Source organism: Erythrolamprus reginae, chromosome 1 (assembly GCF_031021105.1).
Source record: "Erythrolamprus reginae isolate rEryReg1 chromosome 1, rEryReg1.hap1, whole genome shotgun sequence".
In the NCBI taxonomy this organism is placed as follows: domain Eukaryota; kingdom Metazoa; phylum Chordata; class Lepidosauria; order Squamata; family Dipsadidae; genus Erythrolamprus; species Erythrolamprus reginae.
The window spans coordinates 203,346,118-203,367,501 of NC_091950.1; the positions used below are offsets into that span (position 1 = coordinate 203,346,118).

At 43.1% G+C, this 21,384-nt stretch overlaps 1 protein-coding gene across 1 annotated transcript in view; it reads left to right on the top strand.

Annotated features, from left to right (window-relative positions):
* The first annotated feature begins 2,018 nt into the window (after positions 1-2,018).
* The window catches only part of PLEKHM3 (pleckstrin homology domain containing M3), a 77,857-nt gene continuing 58,491 nt past the window's right edge, over positions 2,019-21,384 (top strand). The window contains exons 1-2 of the mRNA XM_070731959.1: positions 2,019-2,175; positions 17,692-18,557. Of these exons, the coding sequence (XP_070588060.1) occupies positions 17,960-18,557 (598 nt within the window). The 5' untranslated portion in view covers positions 2,019-2,175; positions 17,692-17,959. The remainder of the gene's footprint in view (positions 2,176-17,691; positions 18,558-21,384) is intronic.

A 21,384-nucleotide genomic window follows, 5' to 3' on the forward strand; every position in this document is an offset into this window, starting at 1 on the left:
ACTAGTGGAAATATATAGATGTTACTGTCCTTATAGGATCTCAATGACTGTACAACTCCAGACCCTACCATCAAACAGCTGGAACGAGTTTCACTGTCTTTGCTCTCCTCTAGGGGTCCTGCAGATTTCTGTAGCCCTGTTTTTAATTAATTTTTTATTTACTTATTTGTCAAAATATGTGCAAGATAGCAGATATTGGTATGAACATAAAAGCAAAGTAGGTACAGATAAATATTTGTTCGTTCATTCATTCATTTATTATTTTATTTGTCAAAACGTGTACAATTGGTATGGTATAAACAAAAAGCAAAGTAGGTACAGGTAAATTTGGCCAATAGGACAGTAGGACGGGACAGTAGGCACAATAGTGCGCTTATGCAGGCCCCTTACAGACCCCTTAGGAATGGGGTGAGGTCGACTATAGACAGTTTTTGGGTTTGGGGAAAAAAACAGAGTCAGGTAGTGCATTCTGGGCATTGATCACTCTGTTGCTGAAGTCGTATTTTCTGCAGTCGAGTTTCGAACGGTTTACATTGAGTTCGAATCTATTTTGTGCATGACCAGTAGGACATTGTGGTAGATGACTTTATGAACGGTACATAATTTTGACAATAGGACAGTAAGACAGGAACAGTAGGCATAATATGCACGTTATGCACGCCCTTTATTGCAGGAGGAGTCAAAGTGCAGGTATACCATTCTCACAGGGTCTATGAGGGAGATACGCGGTACTCATTCTTAAACTTCCGTCAAGCTGACGAGACCCCATAAACCAGTGTTTCCCAACCTTTTTTGAGCACATTATTCACACTTACAAAATCGGTGGGAACATTGAGCAGGGGGGGGGCGCGAGCGGGGGGGGGCTAAAAATGTTTGGACAAAAAAACCGTCTCTTCCTCTCTTTCGCCCTATTTCTCCCCCCTTTCTTTCCCTCTCTCTCCATCCCTTTCTTCCTTCCTCTTTTTTTTGCTCTTTCTCTCGCCCTCCTTCCCTCCCTCTTTCTCGCTTTCTCTCTCTTGCATTCTTTCTCTCTCTTTCTGTCTCTCTTGCTCTCTTTTATTCTTTCTCTCTCTCCCTTGCTTTCTCTCTCTCGCTTTCCTTCTCTCTTCCTCTCTTGCTTTCTTTCTCTCTCTCTCTCCCTATTTCTTGCTTTCTGTCTCAGACACACTCTCTCTCTTTCTGTCTCGCTTGCTTTCTCTCTCTCACTCTCTTGCTTTCCTTCTCTCTCTCTTGCTTTCTCTCTTCCTCTCTCTCTCGCTTTCCTTCTCTCTCTTTCTCTCTTGCTTTCTTTCTCTCTTCCTCTTTCTTGCTTTCTCTCACACACACTCTCTCTCCCCTTTGCTTTCTCTCTTGCTTTCCTTCTCTCTCTTTCTCTCTAACCCTTCTTTTTCTCTCTCTCTCTTTCTCTCTCGTGCACCACGCCGGCAACATAGAGAGAAAGAGAGAGCGGAGAGAGAGTGGAGGGCGGCTTGCCGGTCCGCGGCCCCCTGGATCAGCGGCCCCGCATGGCCCCAGCGCAAACTCCGCCGTTGCCTTCGCCTCCGCCTAAGAGGCAGCAGCTACATTCAACCCTTCGCCCTCCCAGGTGTCTATGGCGCTCAGCGCCCGGCCACGCACCGCCTCCGCCTCCCGGTACCCCGCCCGACTTCTACCTGCAGGAACGGGTGGTGGGGGCCACGAAGGGCGGCACTTGGAGGCCACCACGGCACCGTTGTCACCGCGAAGTGAGCTTTTGGGGCTCGGTGGGAGGGCGCCAGCCACTGTTGCTTCTAAGCTTCGTGGGCGTGCGCCCGCACAGTCATTAGGACACACACACCCCCGCAGAAATTTTTGAAGTGGCGCAAAGCCACGCAGTCCCAGATCGCTCGCTTCTCCGGCCAGCAAGCCGGCTGCCTGGGAAAGCGGCGCGCTTTTTAAACGCGGCGCTTTCCCGGGCAGCCGACTTCCCGCAGGGAAAGTGGGCAGGCGCCTCCGGAACCTTCTTCTTGGCTTCCGTTTCCCTCGTTACCGCGGGGGAGCCCTTTGAGGGGTGCACAAGGAGTGAGCGTAAACAAGCAAGCGAAAGAACGCTGAATAATATGCCGGCGCCTCTTCGCTGTCATTGAGCCTAGGCGAGGAATGAGATCGGGGGAAGAAATACGCCGGGTTTTGCAGCGCGGACCTTTTGTGAGCCAGGTAACGGTGCCTCTATTCCTAAGCTCCTGCCTTGTGCCTAAATACATATGCTCTGCGGATAGATGCATTGCTGAGAATGTGAGCACCAAAGGATCCAAAGCTATGTCTCATTATCAGTATTGTATAGATTTTCCCAGTAAATGTCCTTGTTCCACACAGGGCTCTAGAATAACAAGCAGGTTCTTCACCTTCGTGGATCTTTATATGTGTGTCTTTATGATTTTCTGCTACTGTAAATAGGACAAGAATAATGCAGCTTCCTGAAGGTGCAGTTTTACCTAGGGCAGTTTAACAAAAGAATCAAGGCAACAACGTGAGAAGTGCAAAGCTAATATTTCCTTATATATTGAAATACCGGCAGTTAATAAAAATGCACAAACTCCCTGTTAAGTTCCTTTTACTAGCTGCTTTTGTTCTTTTATCTTTTCTTTCACAATTTTCAGCCTCCAAGTATCCCAAGATATGGACCAGGTTTTAATATATGCCTGCATTCCTTGTAAAGTAGATTAACCCTGGAGGTACTGATTAGGTCAGAAGCATACAATAGGGTCTTGGCTAAAATGTGGGCATTTGAACTCAGATCTTCCTAATTTAAAGATCACTTCCACATTTAGCAGTACTGTTTAAAGTAACATATAAACCTCCTTCTTTGGGCTGTGGCAGAGAAATTCAAATGATGAATCCGTACAATATTTTTATAAGTAGTAACTCTTAAATATATATTTGCAAGGAAATATTGTATGCAAGACAAGCTCTCAAAACCGAAGTGAAGAGTGGGCAATATTCCAGGTAAATAAAAGTGAACACAAATATCCTGACTGTTTCTCCTGGTCTGCATACAGCCCACTTTATCAAAAAAGAATTATTACAGTTTTGCCTTTCTAGCTTTAAAATTAATTTGGAAATTATCTTTCCATATCTCTGTATCCCTAATTGTAAAATCTGAAATAATTATTTGTTGAATCTATATTACTATAAATTACCTGGAGATGGGATTACACAATATGAAATGGCAGAATTCACATGCTGTTAAGCCACAGGGTAATTTATTAACTTTTGGGATAGTAAGTTGTATGAAATCCAACATTGTATGATTTGTAAACAGTTATTGTAATGTATTCAATAAAATTATATTAAATATCTAATTTAACATAATGTGAAATCATCTAGTGAGAATTAATTAATTAATATGCAGAGGCATGTCTTCATCAGCCCAAAGGAAGGGTTACAATTTACAACTTTTGTAATTACCTGGTCTGTTAGTTTTTATTGCCTTATGTATCTTTCACTTTATAGCTGTTTGTTTGTTTGTTTATTTATTTATTTATTATTTAGATGTGTATGCCGCCCCTCTCCGCAGACTCGGGGCGGCTCACAGCAAGATACAGCAAATCATGACAAATCCAAATAAATTTAAAAATATTTTAAAAGATTTAAAAAGAACCCCATTTATTAACAAACACACACACAAACATACCTTGCATAAATTGTACATGCCCAGGGGAGGTGTTTCAGTTTCCCCATGCCTGACGGCAAAGGTGGGTTTTAAGGAGTTTATGGAAGGCAGGGAGAGTAGGGGCAGTTCTAATCTCTGGGGGGAGTTGGTTCCAGAGAGTCGAGGCCGCCACAGAGAAGGCTCTTCCCCTGGGGCCCGCCAATCGACATTGTTTAGTTGACGGGACCCGGAGAAGGCCCACTCTGTGGGACCTAATCGGTCGCTGGGATTCGTGCGGCAGAAGGCGGTCTCAGAGATATTCTGGTCCAGTGCCATGAAGGGCTTTAAAGGTCATAACCAACACTTTGAATTGTGACCGGAAATTGATTGGCAGCCAATGCAGACTGCGGAGTGATGGCAAAACATGGGCATATCTAGGTAAGCCCATGACTGCTCTCGCAGCTGCATTCTGCACGATCTGAAGTTTCCGAACACTTTTCAAAGGTAGCCCCATGTAGAGAGCATTACAGTAGTCGAACCTCGAGATGATGAGGGCATGAGTGACTGTGAGCAATGAGTCCCGGTCCAGATAGGGCCGCAACTGGTGCACCAGGCGAACCTGGGAAAACGCCCCCCTCGCCACAGCTGAAAGATGGTTCTCTAATTTAAGCTGTGGATCGAGGAGGACGCCCAAGTTGCGGACCCTCTCCGAGGGGGTCAATAATCCCCCCCCCAGGGTAATGGACGGACAGATAGAATTGTCCTTGGGAGGCAAAACCCACAGCCACTCCGTCTTATCCGGGTTGAGTTTGAGTCTGTTGACACCCATCCAGGCCCCAACAGCCTCCAGACACCGGCACATCACTTCCACTGCTTCGTTGACTGGACATGGGGTGGAGATGTAAAGCTGGGTATCATCAGCGTACTGATGATATCTCACCCCATGCCCTTGGATGATCTCACCCAGCGGTTTCATGTAGATATTAAATAGCAGGGGGGAGAGGACCGACCCCCGAGGCACCCCACAAGGGAAAGACCTTGGAGTCGACCTCTGACCCCCCACTAACACCGACTGCGACCGGCCGGAGAGGTAGGAGGAGAACCACTGAAGAACAGTGCCTCCCACCCCCAACCCCTCTAGCCGGTGCAGAAGGATACCATGGTCGATGGTATCGAAAGCCGCTGAGAGGTCAAGGAGCACCAGGACAGAGGATAAACCCCTGTCCCGGGCCCGCCAGAGATCATCCATCAACGCGACCAAAGCAGTTTCCGTGCTGTAACCGGGCCTGAAACCCGACTGCTGGGGACCAAGATAATCGGCTTCTTCAAGGACCGTTGGAGCTGGAGCGCCACCACCTTCTCAACAACCTTCCCCATGAAGGGAAGGTTGGAGACTGGACGATAGTTATTAAGTACGGCTGGGTCCAGGGAAGGCTTCTTGAGGAGGGGGCGCACGAGGGCCTCTTTATAGAGTGTTGGAAAAACTCCCCTCCCCAAGGAAGCGTTGGTAATCTCCTGAACCCAGCTCCGTGTCACCTCCCTGCTGGCCAAGACCAGCCAGGAGGGACACGGATCCAGTAAACAGGTGGCGGAACTCATAGCTCCAATGGCCTTGTCCACTTCATCAGGTGTCACCAGATCAAACTCTTCCCAGACAGGTGGACAAGTACGTGCCCCAGTCACCTCGACTGACTCGTTGTCAGTCGACTCTGTTTTCCAATTGGAGTCGAGATCGGCCCGGATCTGAGCGATTTTATCAGTGAAAAACATATTAAAATCCTCGGCACTGCTCTGCAAGGGCTCCCCAACTCCCCCCTGGTTAAGAAGGGAGCGGGTCACCCTAAACAGAGAGGCCGGGCGGGATTCCGCTGATACAATCAAGGCGGCATGATACGCGCATCTTGCCGCCTTGAGCGCCACTTTGTAAGTCTTAATAAAAGCTCTTACAAGTGTTCGATCAGATTCAGACCTACTCTTCCTGCATCGCTTCTCTAGACGTCTCTTCTGGCGTTTCAACTCCCGGAGCTCCTCGTTGTCCTTTCTTCCTGTTTCATTTACTGGAATCAATTGAGACATAGCTCACAGCTGTCTCATCCTTGCTCTGGCTTAATGACTTCATCTCTGGGAGCATCTGTTCCCATTATTATATGACTTGCTTTTATTTCTGCTGAGTGGATGCAATGCTTCAGATTTTCCTCCATGAGAGAAAAATGTCCACAGCTATAAGAGTATTGTACTAATGTTTTTTAGATTGGTTTTGATATATTTCTGATTTTAATTGTATTTCTGCAAGCTACTTCGAACATTTAGGAGAATATTGTACACATATTTGAAATATTAAATATTTTGTGTATGTACTCTTTGTTTATTATATGAATACAGTACTTTAAAAACCATGAGCTGTTTGGAAATGTGTATGATAAAAGGGCTAAGCTTGTACAGTGGAACCCCGACATAAGAGCTGCTCTACTTAAGAGCAACTCGAGATAAGAGCTGGGAGGGGAGAGATATTTTTGTTCTACTTACAAGCCCAAATTCGAGACACAACCGCCAAGGAGCTGTCTCCTGAAGCCAAACGCTAACTTCCACGTTCGGCTTCAGGAGACAGCTGCGAAGCGGCGCACGTGTTTTAAAAGGTTGCAGCCGGCCTGGGGGGCTCGGGGGGGTGCTTGCAGCTTTCTTTCTTGCTCTTTTTCTTTCTCTCTTTTACCTTCCCTTCCTCTATTTCTTCTTTTCTTTCTCCTTCCCACCTTCTTCCCTCCCTCCCTCCCTTCACTCATTCCTCTCTTACTCTCCCCTTTCATAAGTTTCCTTGCTTCCTTCCTCTGTTCCTGTCCCTTCCCCCTTTCTTTCTTTCTTTCTTTCTTTCTTTCTTTCTTTCTTTCTTTCTTGCTTGCTCTTTTTCTTTCTCTTTTTTACCTTCCCTTCCTCTATTTCTTCTTTTCTTTCTCCTTCCCACCTTCTTCCCTCCCTCCCTCCCTTCACTCATTCCTCTCTTACTCTCCCCTTTCATAAGTTTCCTTGCTTCCTTCCTCTGTTCCTGTCCCTTCCCTCTTTCCTTCCTTCCTTCCCACCCTCCGTCCATTCATTCACCCATTCCTCTCTTGATCGCTTAAAGCCGGTCCCTGGTGCAAAAAGGGTTGGGGACCTCTGTCCTACAGGATTGGGTGGCAGAGAAGTTGAACATATGTAAATTTAAAAGTTTAAGAAAGTTTACAAGTTAAGTGAAAGAAACTTCATTATTCATTTATATGTACATGTACATTTCTTCATTAAAAACATATCTTTCTGCATAATTTAGACTAACTTTGTGAGTTTTTTGAGGGCTGGAACCAATTAAAATTATTTACATTAATTCCTATGGGGAAAAGTCATTCGAGATAAGAGCTGCTCGACTTAAGAGCCCAGGTCCGGAACGAATTAAACTCGTATCTCGAGGTACCACTGTATAGTGAATATTTTGTGATCTCAAACCTTTTCTATCACAACCTCTTGGCATCTATAAAGCTTAATTCCATCTTCTGTGTGGTAGTTTCCACTGCCACTCTCTGTCTTCTAGGGCAGCGTTTCCCAACCGGTGTGCCGCGGCACACTAGTGTGCCGCGAGACATGGCCAGGTGTGCCGCGAGAAGCTCCAGCTGGACGGGGCGCTGCCGGCGCCCCTGCCTGAGTGTTGTCCTGTGGATGGTCTTGGGCTTCACAGTCGCTTCCTGGTTCCCTTTCCTCCCACCGCCTGTGTCTCCCACCAAGCCGTTGCCCGTTGCCGTGGGTTCCTCGAGTGGGAGCTGCCGCTTCCCTCCGTCTAGCTCAGCCACGCTGCCATAGAAAGCACATAGGTTATTGCCACCGCTTCTGCCTCCACTCAGGGAGCCACCATGGTCACTGCGCCTTTTCCTCTCGCTCAGCTCAACCACGATGGCTCCCTGAGTGGAGGCAGAGGCGGCGGCAATAACCTCTGCACTTTCTACGGCAGTGTGGCTGGGCTGCCTGGAAGGAAGCGGCAGCTCCGAGGAATGAGGCGCTGGTGGTAGACACAGGCGGAGGGAGGAGAGGGAACCAGGAAGCAGCCGTAAAGCCCAAGACCAGCCACAGGACGACCTTCCCCTCCGCCAAGCTGCCTGCTTGTCCTCGCGCCTCGTTGCTACCTCCTGCCTTTTTCCAGGAGCCTTTGGAAGGTACCCAGGGAAGGGGGGGGATTGGGGGTGGCTGCAGCGGCTTCTCGTCCTCCTCATCGGGCTGCTAACGCCTGCCTGGCCCCTCTTGCATGCAGTCCCTTCACCGAGCGCTTTTTTCTTCTCACAGCTGAGGCAGGATTTGGAATGTCGGGTGTGTGCGCGCGCGGGCTCCGCATCCCCCTGCCACCCGGAACATTTAAAATAAGAAAAACCTTCGCCGGCCTCCGCAGAGAAGAAAGGAAGAGAGAGAAAGAGAGAGAGAGCAAGAGAGACATAGCAAGAGAGGCAGAGAGAGAGAGACAGAGAAAGAGAGAGAAAGAAAGAGAGCTAGCAAGAGAGAGAGAAAGAGAGACAGAGAAAGAGAGACAGAGAGAGAGAGAAAGAGATAGCAAGAGAGAGAGAAAGAAAGAGAGAGAATGAAAGAGAGATAGCAAGAGAGGCAGAGAGAACAAGGGAGAGAGAAAGACATATAGGGAGGGAAGGAGGGAGAGAGAAAGAGAGCAAAAAAGAGAGGAAGAAAGAAAGAGGAATGGAGAGAGAGAAAGAAGGGAAGGCAGAAAGAGAAAGAGTGAGGGAGAAATAGAGCGAAATGGAGGAAGATTTTTTTTTGTCAAAACTTTTCTTTAGCCCCCCCCCTCCCCGTTCAGTGTTCCCCAGGATTTTGAAAATATGAATAATGTGCCGCGGCTCAAAAAAGGTTGGGAAACACTGTTCTAGGGCAGTGTTTCCCAACCTTTTTTGAGCCGCGGCACATTATTCATGTTTTCAAAATTCTGGGGAACACTGAAGGGTGGGGCGGGGGGGCTAAAGAAAAGTTTGGACAAAAAAAATATCTCTTCCTCCATTTCACTCTATTTCTCCCTCTTTCTCTCTCTTCCTTCCTTCCCTTCTTTCTCTCCATCCCTCTTTCTTTCTTTCTTCCTCTCTTTTTTGCTCTCTTTCTCTCTCCCTCCTTCCCTCCCTCTATGTCTTTCCCTCTCCCTCCTTCCCCCCTTTCTTTCTCTCTCTCTCTCTTGCTTTCTTTCCCTCTCTTTCTCTTGCTTTCTTTCTCTCATTCTCTCTCCCCTCCTTTTTCTCTCTCTCTCTTTCTCTCTCGTTCACCACGCCAGCAACAGAGAGAAAAAGAAAGAGCGAGAGAGAGCCGGAGAGAGAGTGGAGTGCGCAGCAGCCATCAGCCTCCTCGCCCTCCCAGACGTCCCCAGCGCCCGGCCTCGCGCCGCCTCCCGTTAGCCCGGCCGAAAGCCACACAGTCCCGGACTCCCGGATCGCTCGCTTCTCCGGCCAGCGCGGCGCTTTCCTGGGCAGATGGCTTTGCTGACCGGAGAAGCGAGCAATCCGGGAGTCCGGGATTGTGTGGCTTTGCGCCATGAAGAGAAAACGGCAGCAGGGAAAAGTCGGCCGTTTTCTCTTCATGGCGCAAAGCCACACAGTCCTGGACTCCCGGATCGCTCGCTTCTCCGGCCAGCGCGGCGCTTTCCTGGGCAGATGGCTTTGCTGACCGGAGAAGCGAGCGATCCAGGAGTCCGGGACTGTGTGGCTTTGCGCCATGAAGAGAAAACGGCAGCAGGGAAAAGTCGGCCGTTTTCTCTTCATGGCGCAAAGCCACACAGTCCCGGACTCCCGGATTGCTCGCCCCAAGGCAGGAGGCGGCGGAGGAGGAGAGTGGGCGGATCGGGCGGGCAATGGGGCAGGGCGGAGAAGCCAGGGGCGCGTTTGGCCGGAGGCACCGTGGGGAGGCAGGGGCAGGGAGGTGCGGCAGTAGGTGCCTCCGGCCAAACGCGCCCCTGGCTTCTCCGCCCTGCCCCATTGCCCGCCCGATCCGCCCACTCTCCTCCGCCGCCTCTCGCCGCGGCACACCTGACAGTGTCTCGCGGCACACTAGTGTGCCGCGGCACACCGGTTGGGAAACGCTGTTCTAGGGAATACCTTGTCTGCTCCTAACCTTTGTTACTTTCTGGCATTTAAAAAAAAAAGGAGAGAATAATCAAACTCTATATCATCTGCTGACCCTGTAGCACTGAAGGCCAGCCCTTCTTCCCATCTACCCTGCCTATTTCATTTCAGAAAATAAAGAATCTCACAAAAAATGGGTAATTTTTTTTTAAAAAAAGAACAGAAATAATATATTTTTGACTTTAGATAGAAACATAGAAGATTGACGGCAGAAAAAGACCTCATGGTCCATCTAGTCTGCTCTTATACTATTTCCTTTATTTTATCTTAGGATGGATATGTGTTTATCCCAGGCATGTTTAAATTCAGTTACTGTGGATTTACCAACCATGTCTGCTGGAAGTTTGTTCCAAGCATCTACTCTTTCAGTAAAATAATATTTTCTCACGTTACTTCTAATCTTTCCCCCAACTAACCTCAGATTGTGCCCCCTTGTTCTTGTGTTCACTTTCCTATTAAAAACACTTCCTTCCTGAACCTTATTTAACCCCTTTAACACAGGGATCCTCAAACTTGGCAAATTTAAGCCTTGTGGACTTCTGGGAATTGAAGTCCAAAAGTCTTAAAGTTGCCAAGTTTGAAGACCTCTGCTTTAACATATTTAAATGTTTAGATCATGTCCCCCCTTTTCCTTCTGTCCTCCAGATTATATAGATTGAGTTCATTAAGTTTTCCTGATAAGTTTTATGCTTAAGACCTTCCATCATTTTTGTAGCCCGTTCAATTTTGTCAATATCTTTTTGTAGCCCGTTCAATTTTGTCAATATCTTTTTGTAGGTGAGGTCTCCAGAACTGAACACAGTATTCCAAATGTGGTCTCACATATAGCGGGATCACAATCTCCCTCTTCCTGCTTGTTATACCTCTAGCTATGCAGCCAAGCATTCTACTTGCTTTCCCTACCGCCTGACCGCACTCTTCACCCATTTTGAGACTGTCAGAAAGCACTAAATCCTTCTCTTCTGAAGTTTTTGCTAACACAGAACTGCCAATACAATACTCAGATTGAGTATTCCTTTTGCCCAAGTGCATTATTTTACATTTGGAAACATTAAACTGCAGTTTCCATTGCTTTGACCATTTATCTAGTAAAGCTAAATCATTTGCCATATTACAGATGCCTCCAGGAATATCAACCTTATTGCATACTTTAGAGTCATTGGCAAATAGGCAAACCTTCCTTACCAAACCTTCCCCTATGTCACTCACAAACATATTAAAAAGAATAGGACCCAGAACAGACCCTTGTGGCACACCGCTTGTAACCAGGCTCTTCTCAGAATACTCGCCATTAACAACAACCCTCTGATGTCTACACTTCAGCCAGCTGCAAATCCATTGAACTATCCAGGGATTAAGTCCAATCTTCACTAACGTATTTATCAGCTCTTTATGTGGAACCGTATCAAAGGCTTTGCTTAAGTCCAGATAGGAGAATATCCATGGCACCACCTTCATCCAACACCTTTGTGACATACTCAAAGAAATCAATGAGATTAGTCTGACATGATTTGCCCTCAGTAAAGCCATGCTGGTTTGGGTCCAATAAGTTATTGGTTTTTAGGTGCTGATTTATCCTTTTTTTGAGTAGAGTCTCCATCATTTTAACTATAACTGATGTCAAGCTAACTGACCTCTAGTTACTAGCTTCTTCTCTACTGCCCTTCTTGTGGATAGGCACAACACTGGCCATTCTCCAATCATCAGGAACATCTCCTATTAAAAGGGATTGGTTAAACAAATCAGTCAGGGGAGCAGCAATCACAGATCTGAGTTCTTTAAGAACTCTGGGGTGGATGTCATCTGGACCCATGGTCTTATTTGTCTTTAATTGTTCACGTTCTTCTAAGACATAGGCTTCTGAGATCACTGGAGCTGAATCCCTACAGCTGGAAACAATGCTGTATCCACCTATAGTATTATATTGTAAGTTGCCTTCTGAGAAAACTGAACAGAAGTAGCTATTCAACAGGAGGCAGCGACTTCCTTATTCCCATCAATTTATGTATTATCTCCAGTACTAAGCTTTGTGATGCTGCAGTTTTTCTTCTTCCTATCACTAATATATCTGAAAAAGGTTTTATCTTTTTCAGATATATTAGTGATAGGAAGAAGAAAAACTGCAGCAAATCTTCACAGATTTGGCAATTTCTTCCTCTTTTGAGGTTTTAGCAGCATATATTATCTGTTTCGCCTCCTTCTGTCCCATTTTATGCACCTCTCTGTCAGCTATCCTTCCAGACTCTTTATACCTCCTATAGGCAGCCTTTTTTTCATTGACTATAGCCCTTACATCATTGCTAAACCATAGCGGTTTCTTCTTCCTTTTACCTTTAGTTATTTGCCTTACATACAGTCCAGTGGCCTTTAAGATGGTCTCTTTTAATACAGTCCACTGGGCACTTGGTCCTGCCATTTTATCCCTGCCCTTTAATTCATTATTTAAATATTTCCCCATTTTATTGAAATTTGTTTTTCTGAAATCCAATACTTTGGTTGTAGTATAGGATTGCTCGCAATCAGTTTTTACATCAAACCACAAACATAGGTGGTCACTGCAACCTAGGTTTTCTCCCACCTTAACCTCTGAAACACGGTTCCCATTCGTAAAAACTAAATGTAGAATATTCTCCCCTTTAGTTGTTGTCTTAACCAGCTGTGCCAGAGCTGCTCCCGTAAGGGCCTCTACTGTATTCTTACTTTTGCATGTAAGGGCACTGGGGATATTCCAGTTAACATCAGGCATATTGAAACCACCCATAATCACAACATCTCCCTTTACTGCCATTTGGGTAATTTCATCCACCATCTTGTTGTCATAATCTTCAGATTGCCCTGCAGGCCTATAGATCACCCCAAATCTAATGACAGAACCCTCTTTAGTTTGCATAAAAACCCAGAGAGTCTGGAGCTCTTTACATGTATTTTGATAATAATCAAACATTGAGCAAAGGGAATAAAAAGATGGATTTGAACAGATTGTAGGATGCATAAGGCTCTAGGTAAACCAAAAGATGATCTATTCGTAATTTAGAGGCAACTCAGCCCTTAAGAAATTCAGAGTTCCATAAAACACAGCATTATTGAACCTATATGTGGAATGGGAACTCTACAGACAAAAGATTAGATTTTAAACATAGAATTTTTTTAAAAGGTCTAGGTAAATTTTTAAAAATCATTTCAGATCTAAATAAATGTCTCCCTGTCTCAGTTCTTCGGATCCCTTCCTACAGATCCCTGAAGATTATAATTAGTTTAAAGCTGTTGGAGAAATAGAAGAAACCCTAATTCTTTTTTCACAGTCTAAAAAGATAAAAATGTTCCCTGTAACAGAAAGGGGGCAGTTCAAAGGAGGCTATCTCTCTGTGTGTCACGCCTCCGCCATCTTGATGGTATATTAAAACTAAAATGCATTTCTCTTCAATGAATACAGGGTGGCCTTGGCTGTTCTTTGCAACAATGCACTCCTGGTTAGAGCATGTGTCAAAATCATCTTCACACTGTGGAATTGTTTGCTAAATTCCTCTTCAAAAACCAAATTATTTCCTTCTAACTCAATCACAATATGAGTGATTCATGAAGACTTCTTGGCAAAATAAGTTCAATTCCTCAGTGGAGCAATAGTGCAAATCCATTGAGAAGCTTCTTGACTGGGCTGCTGCCATGAAGCTCTTTGTTCGCAAACTACTTGTGCTTCTTATTGGCCATCTGATACCAACACTGAGTTCAGCTCTTTTCCTTTGGGATTGCCTCTTTCTGTTTCTATGCTTTTTCTATATTTCCTGTAGCAGCCAGTAAATGCTGAGCTCCATTGTCGCCCAAACTCTACCCTGATTCAAGGCATTACAGGGTCATAGAAGAGAAGGGATTTTTTTGTAGATTTGTCCCTAATAATTCACTTGAGCTGTTGACCCTTTTTATTAACATCTCCCATCTCTCAACCAGCTTTCATCTGATTGGTGGCCAATCATCCATAAATTAACTGGTTCTTAGTATAAATGTTTCATTGGTTGCTTAGTAAGCTTGTTTTCCCATTAATTAGAATTATCATATTTTTAATGTCATGAATTTCCCTAAGAGAGGAACTCAGGATCCCACATTTAATAAATGTTGCCTTTACCATAATTTTCACTTTTTTATTTTGTTTCTTTTACAGTACTTTTTTCAAATTATATTAAATATAGTCCCTAATAATGCACTAAACATCTAAGATTGTCATAGGGCAATAATGCTCTTAGCAGGCAGATTCTTAAGAATCAACTCATAGTCACTAACATTCTACTGAATGCAGCAGGTACAGGCAGATTTGGCCATAATCTATTTTGAAATGGAAGCAAATGGACATCATGTGACCCTTATTTCATACACAGTAGTAATGGTGCAGCCAGAAATTCAGCAGGAAAAACAATGAAAATCAAATGCCAAATGGAGGAACCCCCAAGGAACGCAGTACCAATTGCTCAGCCTCAATTCGTAAAAATTGCATGGGGCATATCAGAAGTTGAACATGGTGGTTTTTTACTTTGTATTTGTTCTCATATAATTTTGTATACTAGCATTGCAGCAGATTGAGAATACTGTACATCAATAGCAATATGATTGCCTAGCCTTCATCCTGAACAGTTTCCTTTGTTTAGCCAAAAATAGGAGAAACACACAAATTGTGGCTTGCTGTTTTTCATGTTCTAGTCAGTTTCTTTGCTTTTATTAGGCTGCCTGAATCTATCTATTTGATAAACTAGATTGTTCTAAAAAGATCACTGCAACAACATTATTTCCTTAGTGAAATCTTGCTTGGCATACACATGTGTATGCTATTTCATTATTATTTATTTGTAAGATAAATTCATTTTGGAGAATGATGAAAGACATATCACATCAGTTCTTTTTGTTTGGATCATTTTTCATTAGTTTAAATAACATCAGGTTTGTTTGCAAGATTAATGTCTGGCTTGCCATGTTTATTGGTTGGATCTATTTTAGATAAATGCCAGACCTTCAACTTTGGTTGCTGTGATTTGAGTTTGGAAAGATGTCGCTTACCAGTTTCATCTCTGAGCCAGCAGGGATTGACAAGGGTAGTAAGTCATAAGAAATTGTAAATGGGGCTGGGGCGGATAGGGATAGTGACTGGACAGTGAGCAGAAACTGGGACTTGTGAGAAATAAAGGTAAATAGTTGGATTGGATGTTTCTTTTTAAGCATTGGAAGTATGGATTCTCATTTTTTTCTCCTAAGAAAGTGAGGCAAAATAAATAGGTTATATTCAACTTTTCAGTTCAGAGAAATGCAAACCTATCCTTGCCAGATACATAGAAAATGAACTTTTTTGTGTGTTATAAAAGTGGCAGGTATTATTCTTATTCTTACACGGAAATAAAACCAATAGTGTTGCATTTAGAACATCAGTATATAGAGAAGATAATCTGTTATCCTGCAGAGAAAACGGCTTATCATCCATTTACCAAGAGTTTACAAAAGGATGAAATACAGATTTGTATCAAGGAAACGAGAGTCCCTAGCATTTCCATTATTATGATGACAAACATTTTATTAATAGATCGTAACTAAGCATTTATGTATTTTAATTCATCCTTTGGGGTGGAAAGAAACAAAGGAAAAATTACCCTTTATGGTATTGTAGCTTGTAAGTGGAAATAATTTTGCTAGTGCATAATGATTATGAATCATATCTTCTCATCATAGCCTTACAGATGGCAACTGAACTGTGTCTTAACCTAGAAGTTTTCGATCAACATTACTGGTTTAAAATAAAAGTAACATAATTTTGTAATGAGATAGTATCAACCCAGTACAGATGACACCACTAAGTCTGAAATCCTACAAATTATCCTTGAAATAAGTTGTTATGAATTCAGTGGACCTAGTCATGTGATCTGTATGAGAAAGTACTGTAAGGATACTACTCAGTTGATCTGCATCCAACCAAGATCCTGAAGTGTATCTTGGGCACCAAAAAGACAATGGTGTAACATTGTCTTATCAATTCCTCTTCTTTATATAGAATGTTTAACTAATTTTTTTTCCGCTCAGTGAATTAGTTATAAGTTATTATGTTATTATGTGTAAGTGACTGAATATATATTACTATTCTTCCAACTGCTATGCCAACAGGATGTTGTGTTTTATAATCTATTGCATAATTTATCTTCTAATAACTGCACAAATTATTCTGTCATTTTCAGGCAAATACAAGGAACCTGCAAAGGCCATTGCTGGCCTTTGATCTCTGTCAATGAACTCTTCCTAGCTATACCCCCACCTTCCAAAGCTGAACCCCTTGATTAGCCTGGCCTCAAGATACCATATTTTTTCCTCCATAAGATGCACTTTTTTTGTCTCCCAAAAGTGGGTAGAAATGTCTGTGCACCTTATGGAGCAAATATTGGGTCACAGGCGGGGGGAGGTGAGGGCTGGTGCAGCGGTGGCATCAGATCTGCCACCGCCTATCGGCACCTGGGTCAGCTTCTCAGAATACAACGGATCAACTGTTCCAGGCGGCAGGGATTGCTGCTGCCTGGAACAATTAATCAGTGGTATTCCAGGAGGCCAATGCCACTGCCAATAGGTGATGGTGGTGAGCAGTGGCAATAGTCGGGGAACGCTGGCGAAGGCTCCAGCGTTCCCCAGTGGAGGCAGCAGACATGGAAGAAGCTGCAATAGCGCCGTTTCTGATTGGCCAGCCCGCTGATTGGTGGGGCTATGATCCAGCTGTCGCTTAGCTGATTGGTAATGGGTGCAGCGGAGCAGAGCCCTGAGGAACCACAGGCTGGGGCTGGGAGGCGGGGGCAGATTTTTTTGTTTTCTTCTTTTCCTCCCCAAAAGCTTATGGTGCGGAACATCTTATGGAGCAACACCCCCCCCCCCCCCGGTAATTGCATTGTTTACTTAAGCCCGCTTAATCTCCCAGGAAACAGTGGGAAACTGTTCAACTCAAGTAAGTTTAACACTACAGTGGTACCTCGACATACGAGTCTAATTCGTTCCAGACCCGAGCTCGTATGTTGATCAACTCGCATCTCCAACGAATGCCTTTAGACTTTGTTTTTCACACCGAGATAACTTGAAGCAAGGAATTCTTGCACCACCTAGTGGAAGCTCAGCTCATATCCCGAATTTGAGCTCGGGTGTCGAACAGAAATTTTGTTCGCGTCTCGGCTCGTAACTTGGAATACTCGCATGTGGAGCAGCTCGTATCTAGAGGTACTACTGTATTTGCACCTGTCTTTATTACTGACAGTGAATAAATCGAGGGTCGTGTGTGTGACCCCTCCCACTATTGGAACTTTCCAGATGTACTTTTGAAATAAGGGACTAGATAGTTACTCTTCCGTACTTTAAATATAAATATACAATGCTCGTATGATAGATAGCATGCAATAAACAGTGTTAAATGTTAAATTTTTATTGATATAATTAAACTCAACAACAGGATTTATCTTACATAGGTATGGATGTAGAAGAACTCTGCTCAGAAAGCCAGTCATTGGGAATAATATTTATTTTAAAAATTCTGGGTAGTGCCTAAAGGGTTGAAAATACCAAGCAGGTGTTAGTTATACATTGCATTTTTTAATCGCCTTGAGTCACATGAAGACAGTTTACAAATTTTTGTGTGTTATCAATAAATGGAAGTGTCACCATAGTCATCGCCCTCTATCCAGTTGCTACCCAAGAAACTCCAAAAGATGCAATCATTTGAGGGCCTCAGATAAACATTTTAGTCTGATAAACTTATGGCAGAAGAGTCTTCTAGGGTTGTTCGAGATTGCTGAGTAGAGCCTGAAATTAGTGGGCCAAAAGGAGCCAGAAACTTATAATTTCATTTCAATAGTTACACTTAACCTTTCAGTCTTTATAGGTGCTTTCTGGTAGGCCATATGAACTTATTGTAGCTAAGTTTTCTTAACAGTATTTTATCATGTTTTACAGGAAAATCCAGTTTCTGTACAGAATTCTTGCTGAACCACCAATATTTCTTCATTCAGGAAGATAAAACTGACAACTATTATGCATTACAACATTTACAAATGAAAATAGTTTCAGGTTCCTGAAATCAAATTCCCATAACAATGAAAAAATATATTGATTCTGTCACCAGGTTAAGAGAAATACCTGCAAGAATCTTTCTAGAGATAAGTCTTTGTCTTTACTCTTATTAAAATACGGTACTCCCAAAGTTTATTTGACTGCAAATAAAATGGAAGCCTTAGAAGTTGATGACATTAGTCCAGCCTTGGAGGTGACTGAAGACTTCTTCAGTTCCTTTGATGCTAAGCTGGAAAATGTGCAGCCACTTGAAGTTTATGGTGTTCAGGAGATTCCGGAACTGGTTGGATGTGACTCATTTAATAAAATCACAGCCTGTGAAGATTTAAGAAACATTGCTTCTTTAGGGAAGAATAACTTTGTTTGGGCACACTGCAAAAATGGAGTTTCAGAAACCAAAGTAGAGACTGTATTTCCTGCCAAAGAACAGTTTAGAGTGCAAAGGGGAATGATTCCAGATAATCTCTCCTGGGTTGAACAGGGAGATGCTTCAACTTTTAATATCTTTAATATCTGTCAGAGGAGGAAGGATCGGCCCCGTTCTGTGAATGATGTTATAGTCCAAAATGAGGAAACTTCCTCTTTCAAACCAGGCCATAACCGGTCACATTCTGATGTAAGTCATATAAATTGGGGCGTCATCTTCAATTCCTCTCCACAACAGCTGTCCAATCAGGCGAGCCAATGCTCTAAACATTCATTTACACCAACTGGATTCAAAAGGGCGAAAGATATTCAAGGGAATACTGGTAAGTGCTAATAATTTGCTCCAACTATCCTTTCTTCTTGTTTGTAGCCATTTCTTTTTGAAAGGAAAAAAAATTGTTTAGGACAGGGATGTCCAACCTTGGCAACTTTAAAGAATTGTGGACTTTAATTCCCAGAATTCAGCAGCCAGCATGAGGAATTCCACAAGCATGGCTGGCTGGAAAAATCAGGAACTTGAGTACAGAGAAAAGGCACAAGGATAATTAGGGGACTGGGTGTTAAAACATATGAAGAATGGTTGCAGGAACTAGGTATGTCTAGTTTAATGAAAAGAAGGACCAGGGGAGACATGATAGCAGTGTTCCAATATCTCAGGGGTTGAAGAGGGAGACAAGCTATTCTCCAAAGCATCTGAGGGTAGAACAAGAAGCAATGGGTAGCAACTAATCAAGGAGAGAAGCAACTTAGAACCAAGGTGAAATTTCCTGACAGAACAATTAATCAGCGGAACAGCTTGCCTCCAGAATGCTCCAACACTGGAAGCTTTTAAGGTGATGTTGGATAACCATTTATCTGAAGTAGTGCAGGGTTTCCTACCTAAGCGAGGGGTTGAACTAGAATACCTTCAAGGTCCCTTCCAACTCTGTTATTATTATTAAGTCCACAGGTCCCAATTCTGGGAGTTGAAGTCCATGAGTCTTCCAATGGCCAAGGTTGAACACTCCTGATTGATGAGTTTACAGCACTGATTTCTAGATTCAGTTTCTAATTCCATTGTATATTCTTTAAACAAAAGAAGCAAGCGATAGGAATAAATGTTGAAAGATGTGCTGAGAAAAAGGAAAACTCCTCATCAAAATCTTATAGTATAAATGATAGTAGATAAGGGTAATTGTTTGTTTGTTTGTTTGTTTGTTTTGTCAAATGTGTACAAGGTAGTAGGTATTGGTGTAAACATAAACATTAGCAAGATAAATTTAGCAATAGGACAGGGACGGTAGGCACAATGGTGCGCTTATGCACGCCCCTTATAGACCTCTTAGGAATGGGGTAGGTTGACTGTAGTCAGTCTAAGGTTAAAGTTTTTGGGGTTTGGGAAAGAAACCAGAGTTAGGTAATGCATTTCAGGCATTGATTACTCTGTTGCTGAAGTCATTGTGCAAAGTTTTCATACTCAGTCCAATAAAAATGCAGATACCCCTTCTGTAGGGTATCCTAGTTCATGTATATACAGTACTTTGTGACATGAACATTATTTTTCATTGAATGTTTTTATTTAGTAAATCTATATGCTTCCCCTCTCACTCTGCAAAGCATCTAAGAGCAAAAAAGAAAAAGAAAAAAATTGCTGGATTGTTTTTGTTTGTTGTTATTTTCATTCTTAATTTCTTCCAAGTGGCCAAATAGTTAACATTCTGAGAAGAAGTTTGCTTTATGCTTGCTTCCAAACTTTCTGTCTTGTTGCTGTTTGGAAATTCTTGCTATTGTAGCAAATTCCTGGTAGTAAAAACTCATCAGTATTAAACTCAGGGAGCAAGGAGTCAAGAAACCTCTCAAATGGTTCACTAATGCATTAAGGGGGGGGGAAACTGCCATTGCACGCTCATTCTACAGTAGATGTGATATTTGATGCTAGAATCCTAATTATATGACACAAAATTTCCTTTAAAATTACTGTGTGAGGGTTCCTTTATTTAAAAGTCTTCTCAACTGTCTATTTGTCTAACAGCCAAGTTAGCCAGTATCTTTGGCTATCTGCGGAGAGGGGCGGCATACAAATCTGATTAAACTTAAACTTAAATTTAAACTTAATGGATATACTGTAGTTGAGGAATAAATGCCTTTTATTGAATTAAATGTCATTAATGTCATTTGGTCCTAATACCCTAAGTGAAACCTCCATGTTTAGAGATATTGTACCTCTAAGTATGTGATGCTCAGATGGGTAGAGAATAAGGAAGTATTATCCGTACTTTTTGCTGCTTCATTCTGGAACAACTAACTAGTAACAGCTGTAAATAGATTGCTAAATTAGATAGACTGTTGGAGCGATTTAATAAAGTAATTCCTCTATCATATGCAGACAATAACACTACTCAAAGAGAATGGAGGATGAGAAATGCAACCCAAGTTTTGCTTACAGTGTGATCTTTGCTTCTATTATCTGGAGAGGTTGTTAGAAAACAAAGGGAGAGAGAGAGGTGTTAGCTACTCTAAGTGTCCATTTCAGATATATGACATACATTATGAAACTTGTAATGAGACATAATAAAGAAAAGGGATATAATAATCTGTAGAGAGAAAATTCTTACCCTGCTCTTTTCTCTGATGTTTCCTTCTTTGGGATTTATTTCTGTAGAATTAGAGTTCAAAAAAAAGAAAGCCCAGATGTGGGCAATTTAATGTGATTATCTCCTATTTACTTTGATGGGCTCTGATTTGCTCTGCCTCAATTTCATTTCCTTGTTTGGTGAAAGTAAAGACAACATTTCTTTCCCTTTTAGAAGCTGGAGAGAAAGGTGGAGTACTCTGTGGAAAGGTATCATGTAGCTTTGGTGTATAAGGCAGATGAGATGGAGTAGGGAGGTGGTTGAAGGAAGGCAGTGGTCAGAAAGCTGTGATCTGGCCAGCTTGTGCCAGCAACTGCTTCTCCAAAGTGTGTGCTGGATATGCATGTTAATCAAGTCATTCCTCACTATTATTCCTGTTGAAGTGGGAAGCTAGTTCACAGTAGCTTGAGAGACAGTTAGCAGAAAGAAAGAATGACTGGCTGTAGAAAATTGGGGGTGGGGGTAATGGGAGGAGGGGGAGAGAGAGAGAGAAAGAGAGCTTTTGTCTTGCTTAACAAAAGACAAGCAAATCTCTGAG